This window comes from Dryobates pubescens, chromosome 17 (genome assembly GCF_014839835.1).
Source record: "Dryobates pubescens isolate bDryPub1 chromosome 17, bDryPub1.pri, whole genome shotgun sequence".
Classification (NCBI taxonomy): domain Eukaryota; kingdom Metazoa; phylum Chordata; class Aves; order Piciformes; family Picidae; genus Dryobates; species Dryobates pubescens.
The window spans coordinates 19,675,551-19,689,019 of NC_071628.1; the positions used below are offsets into that span (position 1 = coordinate 19,675,551).

Consider the following 13,469-nt stretch of genomic DNA (forward strand, 5'->3'; position numbering starts at 1 on the left):
GGTCAAAATAATAATAAAAAAAAAAAGATACAATTTCCATCAGCTTGATTCTCTTTATTTTCATGTCATATCACTTGACACACTGTATTAAAAAAAAAAAAAACCCAAAAGAGAACAAATTCCAGAGTCATACAGAGAGAACAGTTCATATTTATACGAAATATTTTCTTAAGACATTATTTTGTTGCGTTATTCATGCTCTTGCAAGCCCAAGCAGCAATTTTAGCACACTTTACAGGACTATTTTGTACCTACATGCCTTACTTTGTCATAAAACACTTTGCTATAGCAGAATGCTTCTGTATCCAAACTTTCCTATCAAAGTTTTTTGATCCTTCTTATAACTTGGAGACTGCATCTTAGTGTGTTTCACTTGAGCAGTTTTAAACATCGTTAGGTTTGAATAGCTTGTTTTTTCTGACAGTCTTCTCATACATGGAAATAGAGGGATGCACAGAGTTTAAATTATGGCTGTTTTCTTAACATCATCTATTACTTTACCTGTTTGTTCTCCTCTTTTAGTAAACTTGTCTGTAGTCCTTTCTTCCCACGATCTGAGTTAGTTTTCAACACCAGGTGGCAATGTCTGCATTCTAACAATTTGGTATTTATGCTTCCTAAACAATTGGGTCCTTAAAAGGCATTCATGGAACTCAGTATGAACTTCTTCCCTGCCTGTTGTGGTCTGAAGAGACCTGATGCTGGACTCATGGAAGCAAATCTCGTAGCCCAAAGCTAGTAGCCAACCTGTCTTGACTTTCTCAATATTCATGTAATTTTCAGTTTCTTTATCAACCCCTTCTTAAACCATTCCTGTATAGTTTAATGTTATTGCAAAAAAGTAGCTGTCAAGCATAGCTCATATTACTTTGAGATTAGCTGCCACAAAGGGTCAAAATGTTACTTTTTTCACATTTTCGCACTTCAAAAAAAGCTTTTGGTCAGGCCAAGTTTAGGCCAAGAGAAATCCTTGTTCTACTAGACATAGAAGAGACACCAGGTGTTAGGGTAGGGGTGCAGATTTGGTTGGCAAAAGTTTTATTTGATTTCACAACATACCATTTAATTGTTACATTTCATCTCCAGCCATCAAAGGCTGTAAAAACAATCCTGCAGTTCCTAGAATGCATACCAGGATGAAAACCCATAGGAAAATACGATCGATTACCATGGCAACGTATTTCCAGTCATCCTGAATCTGAAAAAGAAATGGAATAGCATGTTTATTAGATAACTTGCGTTAGCAGTTAGTACCAATTTCTATAGGAAGCACATATATTTTCCATCTGTAGATGTCTTTCATGTATGTACAATGTACATACCTCTCTTTTCATTAATAAACAAATTCACCTTGAAGGAGCTTTATTTAATATACTATTTGTGGCAAAGCCAAAAGCTACTTTTTCAAATACAAAAAGTTGATAACTGAGACCACGGACTTCATGAGATACAGCTTCTCTTCTTCTTGCAAAAAAATGAGAGTGAAAAGCTTTACACTCTTAGGTCATCAGCTTTGTCCAGAAACCTTCATTGAACCAGAGTTCTCCTACAGGTCTTTAGGCAGTATGTAAAATGACAAGGGTTAATTAGTATATAATTATTGGTATGTTTGTTATGTGGTACTGAAATTTGATTGTTCTCATGCATAATATGAAATTCATCTGATTACTTTCCATGTAGAGAGGGAACCCTGTTACCAAAAAACCCAGATTTTACTAACGTTTCGGTGTCTTTTTTTTCTCTTCTTTTTACAAGAGTGATACTGAGATATTCTATGCATTATATATTCATAATAACTGCATTAAGTGATCATTTTAATTTACTCTTGCAATCACAATTTTTTATTTTGTTTTCCTCTTCAGGAAGGCTAGTACATGAATAATGCATTTGTTGGTTTTGAAATACTGCACTTAGAACTTGTTTGTTAAAGCAGACTGGAAAAAAAATTCCTGAACAACCCTGAAGCTTCTATACCAACTAATTCTAAATAAAATTCTGATTCCAGCATAAACACAATAACTTCATTCTAACTGTAAGTGCCATACTGCAGAGGATTTAAATTCTGCAACAGCTGTGGTCGTGTAGCTACTGCTTTTAGTATTTTCAAGGAACATGATAAAAAGAAAACTTTTTAGTGCACTAAGATGCAGTATTATGAAAGATGATGGTCCCCATCTTGCAGGAGTTACCTTGTTTAGCTACAGTACTTCACTCTGCAGCAGCACAACAAGCACGTTGCTGTGAAGGACATTCCTTCTAAATGTTCTTTGTTATTGATGATAAACTGTGGGAGGGAGAATGTAACTCCAAAAGCTATAGCATCAGCAAATTCCAGTATTAAGATTACAACTTGGAAAATCCTCACTCTGAATGTTGCAGGATGGATACTCCACTACCTTTCCCTAGCAGTGGTTACCTTAACATGCTTCGCTTAGGGTATGTGTTGTCAATAAAGAGACTGCCTTGCAACAGAGCTGCTCCTCAAAATCATCTAAAGTAAAAAATGCACATGTTTGTAATATATTTTGGGTAATCTTCTTGTATAAAATAATTTTGAACAATAATAAAATTATTTCTTTCTTGTCCTTTTTTCTTTACTCCTTTTATTTATTTTTTTTTTTTTTTTGGTGTGCGTTTGGGGCTTTTTTTGAGATCTCTTTGAGATCACCATAGTGGCAAATGTCTGGAGTTTGAGTAGTAAAATATATTCTTACCTCTTTTGCTTCATTCTGCATTTTCATATTTTCTGCGATGTATTTAACGCTTTCAATAGCATCTCTCATTTCTGGTGACAGAACTGAAAACGAAAACAGAGGATCTCCAGACTCAGAGCTTGAACTTCTTGTGAGATTGCCACTGACATTGTGGAACTTCATTCGCTGATACTGACAGCAGCTGCATGCCATATCTTGACACACAAAGCCTTCTTTGCAGCATTTAGTTTCACAACTGTTGAGGCAATTTACATTTGAAAACTCAGAAGTGAAAATTGGTTTTGGCTTCTCGTTACTCTCGTCATCACTGGCAGGCCTTGTCATAAACATGATCCTAGGAAGTAAGTTTAAGAAAATGGTTCTCACCCACACAGGCATTGTGTGTGTCTTGGGTGTTCTGTAGTGCACATTAAGTACAAATACCGTAATGACAATAGAAAGAGTTACAAATATCATGGTGAAAAGCAGGTATTCCCCAATAAGTGGAATTACCAGGGAAGTAGAAGGTATGGTTTCTGTGATAACAAGAAGGAACACTGTTAATGATAGAAGGACTGATATGCAGAGTGTCACCTTCTCACCACAGTCTGAAGGCAAATAGAAAACCAGCACAGTCAGAAAAGAAATCAGCAGACATGGAATAATCATATTGATAGTGTAAAATAAAGGTAAACGCCTAATGTAAAGAGAATATGTGATGTCTGGATATATCTCTTCACAGCAGTTGTATTTGATGTCATGCTTGTATCCAGGAGCTTTAATAATAGCCCATTCTCCACTCTCCCAGTAATCTTTCAGGTTCATTGTAGAGCCAATTAAAACTAAGTCAATTTTGGCTTTGTCATAAGACCAGGAACCAAACTTCATGGTGCAGTTCTGATAGTCAAATGGGAAGTAGGTTACATCTATTTTACATGAGCTCTTAAATATAGCTGGAGGTATCCAAGTTACATCACCCGTATATTTTAAGAGGGCCTTTGTCTTGTCATCAACCTGGAAATCCCCAACTGCACTGCAAAGCAAATAAACATAGTAAAAATTAGAATGCAACTACTCCAGATAGTTTCCTACATTATGTCATATACATTAACGCTTTAGTCTGGTTTGGAAAAGTCAGCTATTACATGTTGGGATGGAGCTGAATTGCACATGCAGGACTGTGAGTTGCTGGCTGTCATAAATTTGCATAGTTAAAACTGAAATAAACAGCTGTATAAATTTACCATGGAGGATTCAAAGGAAAAGTCCTCCCTTATGACAGTATGGATCAGTGCAAGCAGCATTCAAAGCAGCAGATAGGAGATTGCAAATAGCAGTCCAACTGGGTAATTGTTGTAGGTTCCTTCCAACTATACTGTTTTGTTCTATTCTAGATCACATCAGAACTCAAGGGCTGATACGAGGATACTGGCAATACTGCTATTTCCACCTCTTCTTTGGACAGTGCAGGTAGTAACTATGGAAAGAGGGATTAGGGTTGAGGTGCATCTTTGTATAAGTGAATTGGGTGAGGGTTTTCCTAAGTCTTACATGGCTATATGGATCACATGGATCTAGTAAGATCGGTGCGATAATTTCAGTTGGTAAAAAGTAAATTTAAAAAGGTAATTGAATGTTTTAAGGCTAAAGTTGGAAAAGGAGTTGTTCCATAGACGTAAGTCCTTGGATCTGTGTCACAATTTGTCTCCCTACAGTCTCAGAAACTAACTTCAAAAGTAAACTTTTACCTGTGGCTTTTACGTCAACACAGTTTGACGCATTTGCAGGAATAGTTTAACTGCTAAAAAGCTAGAATTTGCAGAGGTTAAAGGTCTGACTCTCAGACAAAAGTTCTCCTGTCTTAATGGAATTTCTTGCCACCTGTTTTGTAGACAGGGATATAATAACCAAAGTCAGAGCTCATGAAGAGGAAAAGTGAAGTTCGCTTTGGTCTGCCCAGAGATGCTAATACAGATGGCACAGAGGTAGGTACAGCAATAGAGAGATGTGGGACAGCTGTACTGAGAAGCAGGCTTTGCCAGTTAGTTCAGTGACCCTGCTGCTGATTTATTTTTTTAACTAGTAACGTCACCCCCCCTTCTTCCTGAATTAAGAAGATAAATACGCAAGAGTCTTACTTGTTATATAAAACAATATCTGGCTTCCAGATTTGGCCAGATGGTACTCGAATGAATTCAGCACCTCCATAGTCTGCTGGATTCCACCGAAGCTTGTAATCATTCCAGATCTAATTATGGAAGAAATGAGTCCATATTAGGTTTGTGAAGAAATTAAAATTCCATGGACTAGACTCAAGTGCTAGTATATCACTTCTGGGGTTGTTCTATTTTGGATATTACAATGGTTTTTATTCACGTGGGGTGTGAATGTTTACATGTTGGTGTAGATATGAGTTTGATGTGTGTGACAATGTCCCAGGAATAGGACAAGGAGAAAGGGGGAATAAGACACACACTTGCCAGAGCATGTAGGGCTTAAATAATTTAGATATCAAAAAGCCAGGTGTCTGTGAGTTGGTGAAAGCAATTCTTAGGCTTAGGTACTAGGTGTGAATGGTGAGTGAAGGAGTTTGGGTGGAGTGGTACAGAGCTGCATGGTGTCATCATCATTGCTCAGTTAAGTGATTGTCTTGTTCAGTAAGGCTTGTTAAACCTCAGTTTAGCAAAGTTTAACACTAAGCTAAACTTGGGAATTATGTTGGTTATGAAACTGACTGCATGATGAGCAATCACATTTTTAACCCATGAAGATCCTTTTCAGTCAAGTCAGCATTTTGCATTTGTTCTCAGGTTTGAGGCACTAACCAGTACTACATCATGCCTTGTGGGAGCTCCTGCCGAGGTGCTTCGACTTTGCTAGGGGTGTGTGTGGGGGGGTTAGGGCAGCTGCTGGCGACTCGAGACGGAGTTTAGCGGCTGCACCCCCAGCCGGGCCCGTGTTCAAACATTGCAGCACCCCGAATCAGAGAGACAGTGTGGTAGAGAGGGGTTTCTGGTCGGTCAGTTAAGGACGATGCCCCTTAGCAGGGAGTCGGCCGGGGGCAGGGCCTGAGGGTAGAGCAGGGCCGTGCTGCTCCCTGCTGGGGTCAGCCCCAGCGGTCAGTGAGAGCAAGCAGGTGGGCTCTGACGCGCCGTGTCAGCGCGGGCGTCAGCGCCTGCGGCAGGAGGCGTTCCTCAGCGCGCCGCTGGGAGGCAGCAGCGCGCCGGTGAGGGCGCGACGGCGGCGTTCCCGCCGGAGAGCCACGCTGTGGGGCAGCTGTGGGCGCTGTGGCCCCGGTCGGGGTTTGCCTAATCCTGTGGTGGTTCCCTGGGCTGCGGCTTTGCCTCGAGGGAGCGGGACCTGGCGCGGGACGGACGAGCCTGGTGCTCCCGGGAGCCCACAGACGCCTTCGTCGGCGGACGGTTCTTCCCGCTGCTGGTGCGGCCCATGAGGGTAGAAGTTGGGCCGCCCGGGTTGCGGGCAACGCTTCCCGCCTTGGGGAGAAGATGAGTTGCTGCCGGCTGGGCTACCAGTGAGTTCTACTTACGTGCTTCAGCCACAAGTTGGTTTCCATTATCTGGTTGACTTCATCCTGGAGAAGAGAGAGGTGTCAGGAGAGACGCCGGCCCTCCCACCGCCCGCGGGCGCCCCGCCGGGGCGGGTACTCACCACCTTCACCAGCTGGGACATGGACACTTCGAACTGGATGATGACGGGGTCCGAGACGTTCTTGACGGGACGGACAAACCGGTTGTAGCTCTGGAAGAGGGTCGCATAGAGCCGGTGCTCGGCCTCGGAGCCGCCGCAGCCTGCAGGGGGCAGGGCGGGGTGAGCAGCGGCGGGTGCAGATGCAGCCTACCACAGCATCACTCTGTGTTGGGGGGCTTGGCAGGGCTGGCGGCACTGCTGTTATTGGTGCCTGTCTTGCTGTGCATTGATTGTTGGCGTCTGTGTGATGCCTGGGGAAAGGCCACGTAAGTGGTCTCGTCTAAGTGGGTAGTCGTGTGTCATGACTGCATTAGACTGGGAGAAGGAAAGCAGCGAAAGGCAGTTTGTAAATGACAGTTTTTTCACGTGCATACTTGCAAAGGGGTTCAAGAAATAGTTTTACAGAGTTAGTGGAAAACTGGAGGTGCAAAAGCAGTTTCACAGGCCTCAACCCCTAGACCTGCTGAAGCTGCAAGGGATGTAGAGCAAAGGAAGGGAGAAGTGTAACCCACCAGGACAGTTGTAAGCTCTCAGGGTGCTTTGCAGTAGGAAGATTTACAGAAAATAAGAACTCTGCTTTCTAGTCTGAGTCATGATTGTGTGAGTACAGTGATGATAACAGCCTACTTGTTAAAATATGAGGGAAAAAAATGATTAAAACTGAATTAACCATTGTTTTCAAAGACATTCAAAGAAATGTGCTAATTACCCATTAATTACACAAAGCAATTTTTATTTATAATACATTCCTACTGTCTGTTTTGCAGTTGTTCTTGGTGCCATGTGGCCAAAAGAAAAGCTGCAAACTGAAATTCTTAAACAAGGTTTTTCAGCTGTTTCAGGATGAGGTGTGAGAGCCTATATTTCACACTAGCTTTTTAGTCTTGGAGGTAGTTAGGCAGTAACTGTCCTGAGAGATGGACATTATTTAAAAGCCAGTATCTGTTTTTTTTGGGGGAACTCTGTTATAAACTCTGTGGCATCACATCCTCAAGCACTAACTGGAAAACAGAAAAAGACTTGTTGTGTCATTTATGGATGACTACATGTGAGGTTGGCAAAAGCACAGAAGTGTGTTGAATATACAGTTCCTTTAAAACACAAGTATGAATCTAGAGTTATTTGCTAGGAGATGCTTGTTTTTTGCCAGATAGTTGTTTTTCAGTAGAGAAAGTGATGGAAGGCAGGAGTCTCTGCAGGTGACTGATCTGTAGTGTTTCATAAAGCAGGTGTTATTTTATGATCTTTGGAAGAGCACTCCCTAAAAAAAGAGTGTCCCCCTCATGTGAAACTGTATTCAGATAAAAGCTTGCCTTTTTTTACATTTTTTTTTTTGGTCTTTTTCCCCTCCCCATATCTTGCTCTCCTGGTTGGGCAGTTTTGTTTTCACGTTAATGAAATCATTCAAGCCCACTTCCTAACTAAAAACCAAACACATTCTTTCACACTTTTTAATTGCTAACCTTGCCCTTATTATTTATTGATTTATGCCTCAGATCAAGATTTCCTGGAATAAATACTCCTAAGTCTTTTGCATAAATGATTTTAAAGTGAGATTGCAACGAATTTCTCTTTTATCAGTCCTAAATTGCCAGCCTTTTTACATGTCAACAGTAGTTAAATCTAGCATCCAGTGTATCTAGAGAAGTGCATTAATGTTTTCTATTATTATTTATTTACATTTTTCTGTACTTTCTGTGTCTGCAGAGAGAAGGTGAACTGTTTTCAGCATGTATTTAAAGCTGTTTAATATTGTTACTTTCTTGTGTTCCTCTCTACATGTAAAACTAGACCTTTACACGTAAGGTATTTTTTCTTCTTAATGGTACGATAGCTTTGTGTGTCCTGTTTGGCATCTCGGATCAGGACTACTTAACTACTTTACAAGGAGAAATTTAAAAATAAATAAATAACAAAACCCCAACAAACTATGTAACAAACAGAGCTGTAGTGGGATTCTGGACATTTATCCATTAGTTTGGAGTGAGCTTCAACACCTCTTAAAAATAATTTGCACCAAAGCCATCTCCTGTTCTCCTTTTTAACCCCCCTTCACCAGCAAAGAATAAACAAATTAAAGATCACTCACCTTGACAGAGAAAGCAAACAGCAGCAGCCAGAAGGAGAGAATGTGTGCTCTCCATGGTGTTATGAATTAGTGCCTGTCGACAGAGAATGTTGGAGATGAGCTTAGCTGCCAGGATTGTGTGAGCATGGGAAGTACAGAGAGCTCTGCTCCTGTGATGCGTGAAACGCCTGCAAGCAGCAGACGGCAGGACCCTGAACACAGTTCTGCGCAGTGAGCTCCCATTAGGTTTGCTGTGCTGCCCCCTTTCTAGCTGCCCAGGCTGTCAGAGCACAGGAAACAGCAAATAAATTGCAGGCAAACCAGATGTTGTTGTAAGTAAAGAGCAGTCTTCTGGCAAGGATTATAGTCAAGAGTCCTTATGCTGGTGTGTAAACAAACCTGGTAATATGATGGTGCTAAAGATTTTTGTAGTCAGCTGCTATACAGCATCCTTCTCTAGCAGAAGCTCATGCCAATCTACTAGGACATGTTTAATTAATAAACATCTTATAATTGAGTTGTGCTGAAATGGCTGTTGGCATTAAGGATGTCTGATTTTGCGCTGAACTGACATCATGGAACCTGAATTTCCAATTATGCTGTTAATGTTGGGGTTTTTTCCTGTCTCTGTTTCATCTTGCAAGTACATGTGCTCGGTGCTTGACTGTATAAAAAGGTTGTGTTATTCCCAGGAGTAATTAAAGGCATGTACAGCTGTTATCAGGATCTTAGCCCATAAGGATCCATATCCTAGCTGGGATCCATATCCTAGCTGGGATCCAGCAAGAGGCAGCTGGAGATCAAACTTGACAGAACATTTGACAGTCTTTGGTCCTTTCCTGCTTTCATGTTTTAGAAAGGTGAACTTTGGGAAAGGGAGTAAGAGCACAGGATCCTGGCTTGATCCTGCAAAACCTTATTGTTTAAGGGAAAGGAGATGGAGAAGAAATGTGTAGTTGTGTTTCAAACTGCATCATAAAATCATTTTTTGCAAAGTGACTCATTCCCTGGGTGCCCATCCAATTCCTTGTTAACTTGTATGTCACTTTTTGACTGCCTTTAATGACCGAATGATGTACAGCTCAGGCAACCATTGGTAGTTGCATACATCTGGGCAGTCTGTGTAGAGGGAGAAGGGAGATGGAGAAAAAAGTGGGATTCCACCCTCATTTTCAGAAATGATGAGAGGGAAGCCCTGTGGGATAGGAGACTGCACCTAATGGGTGCTTCTCTCTGTGTAGTTAGGGAAGGATAAACGACATGACCTCACGTGGCCTTTTGTTAAGAGGTAGCACTGGGAGGAAGAGCACCAGACTGGGTTCAGCTCAGCTGCTCTTGGCACAGAGCTTGTTTATCCTGTTTGCCCTGTCTCTCAGAGCATCATTCACTCTGTCCCCAGACACATGCTCTTATGATAATTTCTGCAATTTTATTAGCTTGGAGGAAATAGGCTTTACTGTCCATTTGATTTTATCTATCTTTTGGCTTTTTTCCCCCCCCAGAGAACTCGGCTGCTTGGTCTTTTAGCTTAACCCTTTGTGGATACTTTTTTTGCTTTTCCAGGGCCTTGAGACTAGATGTATCCTTCTGCTCTCCTTCGTTTGCATATGTAAGTTGCATTGTAGCTGAAAATTTTGTTTGTTTCTTTTCAGTCCTAACTAGAAATGAGCAAAAGCTTCAAAGGTCATATTATAACCCATGTTCACAAAAAGTCAGCACTTAAGCCTGCATGATTTGGAAACATCTGATCTGCAGAGACAGCAAAGAGGCATTGTATCAAGATATTTTAGCTTAATCTGCCAGGTTACTGAATTTTTCAGTGGTGTTTGTATGCGTAGATAGTTTGTTTCTTAACATCCATGCTGGAGCTCCTGCTGAAATCAGCCCAGGTTTGTGATAAGATTATTTTTATGGCTAGGGAGAGCGATGTGCTAAGAACGCGTCACCATGTCTTCATTGCAGAACTATGTGGAAGAGGAATTTGTATGGTGAGGGGCAAGCTGATCTACCCAAGATCTGCAGCAGCAAACATGTAGCCTTTGCTTTTTAAGAAATCTGCTGCTTGTGGAGGTGTTTTGCTGTGTGCAGATCAAATCAATCAACTGAGGTGATGAGGAAAAGGTTATTTTCCTGCCTTTGTCTGGGGTACAGATGCTCCCTCTATAAAAAGCCAACATTACTGATCTTCCTAGTTTGCTGTGGCTGCAGGAGTGCAGAAACAGTCCCAAATAAACTCACCTGGATACAGATGTTTATGGTGGTGCCACCTCTGCATGTCCCGATGTGAGACAGGATTGGTCACAGTTAAAGAGTTTTGTAATGGTAGGAAATGTGGATGAGCCAAGAGAGGCTTTTCCTTGCTAGCAGGGAAGCAAAGGGTGGTTGCACACTGCTATTGAAGAACAGTTTTAATGAAAAATGCATTTTGAAAGACCACTTTTTCTTAATAAAAAGCATTGCTGTAAAAACCCCTGGAAAGTGGAAATGTTGAAGTTTATTTTGTTTGATGAACTGGCATCTTCCTATATTTCTATTAGCCAGCAAAGTGACATTTTTAGTGTTTCTTTCTCTCCAGAAATATTTTCTTTTTGAAGTTTTGCCCAGAAATGAAAGCAGAAACCCCTACAATTCTTTGACAATTTAAACTGGGAACAGTTCTATGTATTATGTAGGTGGAGCTGCTGAGGGGTAGGCAAAAATAGCATTTCCCATTTTGAAAGCAGAGTTTTAGGAGGTCAGATTTTTTCAAAATTTTAGGACTTTGAACAAAATTTTCCATTCTGAAATTTCCTGGGGATTGGATTATTTCTGGAAATGTTAAAAAAAAAAAATATTTCAGTGATAGGTTCCATGAACATAGCTAGGGCAGGTTGTATTGCTTCACTCATCATCAAAAAGGAATAAAATGGCCAGAGTGTAAGGCGAGCACCAGAGCCTACCATTTCCTGGATGAGGAGGTCTAGTTCTGCAGGGATCTCTCTGGGGCCAGTGATGTGCCTTCTGAAAGCTTTTTCTGGGTTTGTCAAGTCTGAGGCCTCCATCTGCCTGTGCTCTGTGTTAGCTGCTAGTTGAGCTGCCAAATCCTTTCTAAAACTTTTGTCTGTGCTGGGGATAATTCAGATGAAGGCTGCAGTTACGGAGCCAAGCATTACCAGTCATTACTGCTCATAGAGATAAGGCCAGCTATGAGATGGGACTACTGGAAGCCTCATTTCAGCTGTATTCAGGCAGTGATGGGGAGGATAAGAAGTGAACAAGGAGATGAGAGAGTGAGAGAGAGCCAGAGCCAAAAGAGCTGTTAGTGCTGGGTGAAAAGAGGAGAGAGGGGTCCAGTGCCAGGCGAGCAAACTGACAGTCTGCCTGACCTGCTGCATCCTTGGGTGCTTGGTCCCTCTCCCTTCCGCCCTGTGCTGAGGTCTGTGCTGCCTTTCAGATTCACTGTTCAGGGTTATTGTGCGATTTAAAGAGACTTCACCTTTACGCTGCCTGTGTATTGCTGGCAGCTGCTCTGGCTTCCCTCAGGCTTCTCTGTAAGCAGAAAAGGCTGCTTAGCAGCTGGGACAGTGTGTGCAGTTGTGTGCTTGTGATGTTCTGCTCTACAGCAGCTCCCAGCACATAACGTAGAGGAGCATCTCCCTGCATGGGTGAAGGCTCCTCTGTGCTCCCAAGAGGCTGTGTGTGCTCTATCTCATTTTGCAGCTGTTGTTTCAGTTGCCTGCAGGGACATAGCTCTGCTCCCTAGGTTTGAGGAAGAGAAGGCAGTGTTTGAGATAGGGAAAGCAGGTTTGACCCATTTAAACTTTGCACCGCCTAGCAGTGACCATGGGAACTGTCCAGTATGGTTAATGTTTGGGGATTTGCCACCCTCTGCTAGTGGACAATGTGACAACTTCTATGGTCATAGGGCATACCTGCATTAGGTGACTGTCCTGCAATCATCCTTTGCCTTGCTTTGTCTTCAGTGATGTTACTTCAGTTACAGTGCATAGCGGAATGAGAATAGAAAGGAAGATTACAGTGTTACAACTATTCCTTCTTCACACATACCGCCTAGAAGAGATGCTGCTGCTCATAGAGCCTCACCCACCCCACCTCTGATGCTTTGCCATTGTATCATTGCAGCCATGCTGTGATGCCCAGGTCCCTGGGACAGCCCTTCCAGTGTCCAGGGGTGAGGGGAGGGTGCCAGGAGTGCTGGGGAGTTCAGCATATTGCCAGGGAGGGAGTGAAGATGGGAGTCAGCAAAGATCCCAGAGCTGCTCTGAACAGTTGGAAAGGTGATAATGTAGCTGGTTTGGCATGTCTAAATCTGTGTAGCTATGTGTAGCTGCCTATAAATGCTGATCTAGGTTGAGATGTAGTTCAGTTTTGATGAGGGCAGGTAGTTGTGTCTTGCTGAGGAGCACAGATACCTGTGTGCTTACTCCTCTGGGACAAGTGACCTTCAAGTCCCCTTTACAAGGAACAGTGGATTTTAACAATTTGTTCACCAGTCATTAGTTGTACCTGTCAATGGTGGTAAAAATGTTATGTGTTCTGACAACACCTCAAGGAAACCCTGAGACCAGTTTAGCTTGAAAAATGCCAGAAGCCCACTTTTCTTTTTGCAGGTTACAAGCTACCTGGAGGTGGTGGGATTGTCCTGTGATGGGAGTCTGGGGCATTTGATTTGTCCTTTGCCAAAGATTATACGTGAGTTATTTGCTTTCCTAACTAACTTGTTGGGAATTATACTGAAATCCACACTAAAGTCTCACCAGCAAAGCATGTGGGTCCATTTGTTCTCAGGTAGCTGTCTTTCACAGTTGCTTTCTCTAGACGCTTTCCTGTGGACTTAGCATTCATGGACTTGTATATGAACCCCAGTTACATGCACCATTAAAGTTGCAGGGCATTTCAAGACAAAAATCTATGTAAAGGACAATTTTACATTTTATTTATATTTCATCACTGAACAGAGTATATACATGTTTGTTTGTCATATATTAATTTGGCCTGTG

At 42.0% G+C, this 13,469-nt stretch overlaps 1 protein-coding gene across 1 annotated transcript; it reads right to left on the reverse strand.

Annotated features, from left to right (window-relative positions):
- Positions 1 to 94: 94 nt before the first annotated feature.
- On the reverse strand, positions 95 to 8,859 carry CHRNA3 (cholinergic receptor nicotinic alpha 3 subunit). The gene is made up of 6 exons (XM_009896313.2): positions 8,491 to 8,859; positions 6,363 to 6,502; positions 6,241 to 6,285; positions 4,832 to 4,941; positions 2,715 to 3,726; positions 95 to 1,198 (listed from the first exon to the last, which is right to left on the reverse strand). Exons 1-6 carry the CDS (start codon positions 8,543 to 8,545, stop codon positions 1,070 to 1,072), a joined length of 1,491 nt encoding a protein of 496 aa, XP_009894615.2. The 5' UTR covers positions 8,546 to 8,859; the 3' UTR covers positions 95 to 1,069.
- Between the last annotated feature and the right edge of the window lie 4,610 nt (positions 8,860 to 13,469).